Below are 4,666 nucleotides of genomic sequence, written 5' to 3' on the forward strand. Positions count from 1 at the left end.
CCCGTGCGTGCGCCGGTCCCCCACCATCCTGGTCCGATCCGCTTCTCAGAGTTGCTGGGTGAAGGACAGCGGCTCGGGGGCAGCGGAAAGGTGAGGAGGGCGGACTCGGGGCACCTTCGCTCCATCTCAGTCCGGGGTGGGGGCTGTGAAGGGAGGAGTCGGCTCTCACAGGTCCTGCTCTCCAGGCCTTGGACTTCTGGGTCTGGGGGATCAGAGCTAAGACATCCGTGATCCATCTGAGCCAGCTGCTGGCCTCCCAGGCGCCTTCCCGAGGAGTTACAGGGGATCCCTGCACCCGCGTTCGCAGCAGCGCGCTCAGGATAGCTGGCTCCCAGAAGCGGCCGGTGTCCGTCCACAGGTGAACGGGTGAAGCAGACCAGACGTGGTGTTCACAGACCGTGGGGCAGCACCGCGCCACAGAGAAGGGTGCACGTGAGTCGCTGGTAGGAGGGAGGCCTGAAGACCCTGGTGCTGAGAAACAGATCAGACACACAGCTCAGACTCCACACGGTTCTTTATATGAGACACCCAGAGTATAATAAATACCTGAAACGAGGAGCCAAACCCTTCCCAGAGGGTAAAGGAGCCGAGTGGTGAGGCTGAGAGCAGAACGGGGTTTGCTGTGCGTCGACAGCCTGCTGGGCTGGGTCCACTGCCGGGAGCCGCCCCTACCTCTCTCCCAGCCCCTCACTGCTGCCCCTCTCCTTGGTCGTAGCTGGTGAGGATGGGGACAGCCGGAGGCTGTCACTGCCCTGCCAGGCCACTCTCGCAAGCTCTGCAGCACGTGCTGTTCCTCTCTCCTGCGTCCTCAGTGGCTCCCCAGGACGGAGGGCTGAAAGTGGTGTCAGCAGGGCCCTGCAGCTCTGCTCTGGGTCCTGTGTCCCAGGCAGAGGACTAGACAGCTGTGGGAAATTAAGTAAAGCCAGGCCTAATGAGACCCTGACTCCATAAACCAAAGAAAAAGTCAAGAAACAAGGAGCAAGAAGTCTGCAGTTCCACTGGGAGGCTGAGGCAGGAGGGTCACAAGTTTAAGCCCAGCCTGGGCACCTTAGCAACATCACAAGGCCCTGGTTCAAAATTTAAAAACAAATTAAAAGGGCCAGGGATTTAGCTCAATGTTGCCATGCCTGCCACACAAGGTCCTGAGATCAATTCCTGGTACCCAGAGAAAAACAACAATAATAAAAAACAAATTAAAAAGGCCTAGAGATGTTGCTTAGTGTGAAAGCTCTGGGTTCAATCCCCTGTACTTCAAAAAGAAGAAAAGCAGGGGAGAAGTTACACTGAGGCCGTGCAGGAGGCCCCTGTGGTCCGGCGAGGTCCAGGACGCCTGGTGAGGCCTTGAACCCTGGACTAAGCTAGCGGGGCAGAGTATTCCAGCAGGGACGGGATCGTGGCATCCCAGCTGCAGGGCGCGCTGTGGTTCCAGCCCAGGGGGCAGCGCGACGGCCGGAGGCGAGGCTGTGTGCAAAGGGACTGGATTTGATCTGGCAACGGCTGGTGACAGTGACTTAGAAGGGGCGGGTGGGCTGGCGGAGAGGAAGGGACAACCAGCACAGCGCATGGGGTGTGACACGCCAGGGAGGTGAGGTTCACAAGATGGAGGGAGCTGTAGGGCATGAGAGAGAGGGAGAGAGAGAGAGAAAGGTGGGAACAACACTGTTGTTCACTGGGCCAGAGGCTGAGGCAGGAACCCCTCTGGAGAAGGGGCTGAGAATTTAACTCGTGCATCTGTGTCGTGAGAAGTGCGGTAAACCCAAGAGAGGCCAGAGCTCGGGGAAGTCAGAGAAGCGGATCGGATGAAATCCAGAGCGGGACTGGTGGCGCATGCCTGAGATCCCAGAGCTCAGGAGGCTGAGGCAGGAGGATTCCCTGCAAGTTCAAGGCCAGCCTGGGCCCCATAGTGAGATCAAGACCAGCCTGAACTGCATAGCGAGACCCTGTTTCAAATAAATAAAGACACGAAGAAGAAATTTAGAGCCAGGGGACGAGTAGGATCCCCTAGGGAGAACTAGAAAGAACGAAAGAACATGCCGCGGTCTCCCAAGGGCGTGGAGAGGAGGCTGGAGGACAGCAGCGGAGCCCGAGGTGAGGCGGCCGGACTGCGAGGGGCTCGGTGTAGCCCCGGAGCATGCGCGGTGGCCTGTGCGGAAGCAGAATGGCGACCCCAGATCTGGGACTCACTTTTTAAAGCTTTAGAGAATTTGCCAATGATTAGTAGAGCCATCGCTTGGGTTTGAAATCGGAACACATCAGAAATTATCAGCTTATTATTTTCAGAACTACTTAAGATAAAAATACTCAGAAAAGAAGGCAGAATACACAAGTACAGCCAGGTGTAGCGGCGCACACCTATAATCCGGACACTCAGGAGGCTGAGGCAGAAAGATTGCCTCAAATGTGAGGCCAGCCTGGGCTACATAGCGAAATTCTGTTTTAAAAGGAAAGAAAGAATACACAAATGAACCAGTAAAATTGAGTTTCTATTGCCACATCTGAACAACTCTCTTCAAACCTTTGGAATTCCTCTGTTTAGTAGGTTTTTGTTGTTGTTTTATTTTGTTTGAGACAGGGTTTTGCTATGTAGTTCAAGCTGGCCTCGAATTTGAGGCAATCCTCCTGCCTCAGCCTCCTGAGTGCTGCGATTGCAGGTGGGCACCACTACTGATGTGGTGGTGGAATGTGTATCCCATTCTTAACTGCCAGAGAGAGGGATCTTTACTCAGTTCCTAGAGGGTTGGGAGCCATTTTTGAGTCTGGTGCTTCCTCGGGTCACGAGACTGGAGTACAAACTCTCCCAGTCCACTGCTCTGCCGGCCTCTGGCACGGAAGCCTTGCCTGCAGAGAAGCTGGCTCCTTGTGGAACGGGACGCCGTCTCGGAACGTCACAGCCCAACGTTTCCACCCCCGTGCACGTCTGAACCCTAATGCTCAAGGGCAGCCCTGGAGCCGGGGCCTCGGGTGCTCAAATCACAGACAGGGCCCGCAGGAGGGCTTGGTGCTGTCCTGGAAGGGTCCCCGCCCTGCAGGCCCCAGGGCGGTGGGGGGGCAAGGTCAGTCTCCTGCTACAACCCTCTGCCAACCCTAAGAACCTGCGCTGAGATGAAAGTTGGCCCAAGCCATCGCAGAAATGTGTTTATTAAAAAAAAAAATAACCAATGGACCTTAATGTGGGGAAGCCCTGGTGGGGCCCTCAGCGATGCCGAGCGCTTCTGAGCGTCTCTAACACCGGTGAGTTTGCCTTCTCTCCCAGGAGCGACGCCTGGAGCTGTCTGTCCATGGCCCCCGCGAGGGGCAGCCTGCTGGCTTCCGCTTTCGTGGCCGTGTGGCTGCTGATCGAAGCAGAAATAGGTAAGCGTTTCTGTAAGCGCGGCCGTGGCCGGGTTTGTGGTTTAATTCGGAGTGGCAGATGGACGGAGCCTTCGGGGCCGATGCCCAGGCCGTCTTGTGCTGCTCCGTTGTCGCCGAACTGAGTCGGGCTCTGTGTCCACAGCCCGCATGCGTTTCATTTATCCTAACAATGAATGCGGGTGCGGTCCTGTCCTCTCCTCCGAAGAAGGTGGCGGTGTGAACACCTTCTCATCACGGTGCGATTCAGCAGGGCGGTGTCACAGGAAATTCAGCTCTGCTGAAACAAAATCGTGCCTGACGTTTTCTCTGCTTTCTTGAGAGCTTAGTTTTCGCTTTGGGGGCCACTTGAGTCAAAGGACATGAAAGAAGCCAAAACCAAACATGTCAGATGAGAGAGAGAAATTCCATGGTAGCTCTGAAAATAGAAACGAAACGTCTCATTAAAGATAATTTTCAGCACTTCCTTTCCTTTCAGTGCTTCTGTTTGAATTAAAGAATTTCGTTGCCAGTTCCTCTTTATGGTAGTTGACCCCAGCTAGTACACGGCCACCTAACACGACTTTCCTGAAATTCAGGGTGAACCCTTCCTTCTGCGGTTCTCCCCTGGATGCTTGCCGAGCCCCCCATAACCGCTGATTTATGAGTAGCTGCCCTGTTTTCAGTAAGAAACTTCCAGGGGGAAGCACATGACCTGCCCTTGAGGGGAGGGTTCCGTGTGGCAAGCGATAGTAAAGCAATACCGAGAACGCTCACGTTGCTCTCAGCCGGGTCAGGTGAAGGCCCCTGCACCCCGGGGCTGGGATCCCGCAGAAATCAAAGCTCGGACACGCCCTGGCTCTTGCTAGAGAACCCAGGCAGCCATTCTGAGACGCGGCGGGCAGCGAGTGTGACTGACCCCGGGGAGCCCTGCTCCGCAGTCTGCTGCGAGAGAGGCTGGGTTCCCGGGAACTGCGTTCCTGAAGGGCCCCTGCCGCTCCGCGGCCCTGCGCGTTGGTGGTCACCCAGGGCTGCTCCTATTCCCTGGACCCCGCGGGCTCGCGTTTCCTTCCTGCGCGGTGGCCTCTCACCCTCGGGGCCCGTCCTCTTTGTCCCTGCAGAGGTGTGCAGGCTGGGCAGCATCACCGTGAGACCGGCCCACGAGGTGGCTGTGGGCTCCACCACCGAGATCTCCTGCTCGCTGAGGGCCGACGGAGGCTGCGCGCACAGAGGCGGCGTCCGCAGACTCATCCTCTACCAGCGCCACACAGAAATCGGCTTCAGCGAGAGTCGGGCCTTGAGCCTCCGAGTCTCGGACCTGCCCGAGGACACAGTCACG

General features: G+C 56.9%; 1 protein-coding gene across 1 annotated transcript in view; it reads left to right on the plus strand.

Moving 5' to 3' along the window:
* Positions 1-4,666, plus strand: part of Il12rb2 (interleukin 12 receptor subunit beta 2) — a 46,625-nt gene that overhangs the window by 15,492 nt on the left and 26,467 nt on the right. The window contains exons 3-4 of the mRNA XM_033758303.1: positions 3,254-3,351; positions 4,449-4,660. Coding sequence (XP_033614194.1) covers positions 3,254-3,351; positions 4,449-4,660 — 310 coding nt within the window. The remainder of the gene's footprint in view (positions 1-3,253; positions 3,352-4,448; positions 4,661-4,666) is intronic.

Source organism: Fukomys damarensis, unplaced genomic scaffold, assembly GCF_012274545.1.
Source record: "Fukomys damarensis isolate Sample0158 unplaced genomic scaffold, DMR_v1.0_HiC HiC_scaffold_33, whole genome shotgun sequence".
Classification (NCBI taxonomy): Eukaryota; Metazoa; Chordata; class Mammalia; order Rodentia; family Bathyergidae; genus Fukomys; species Fukomys damarensis.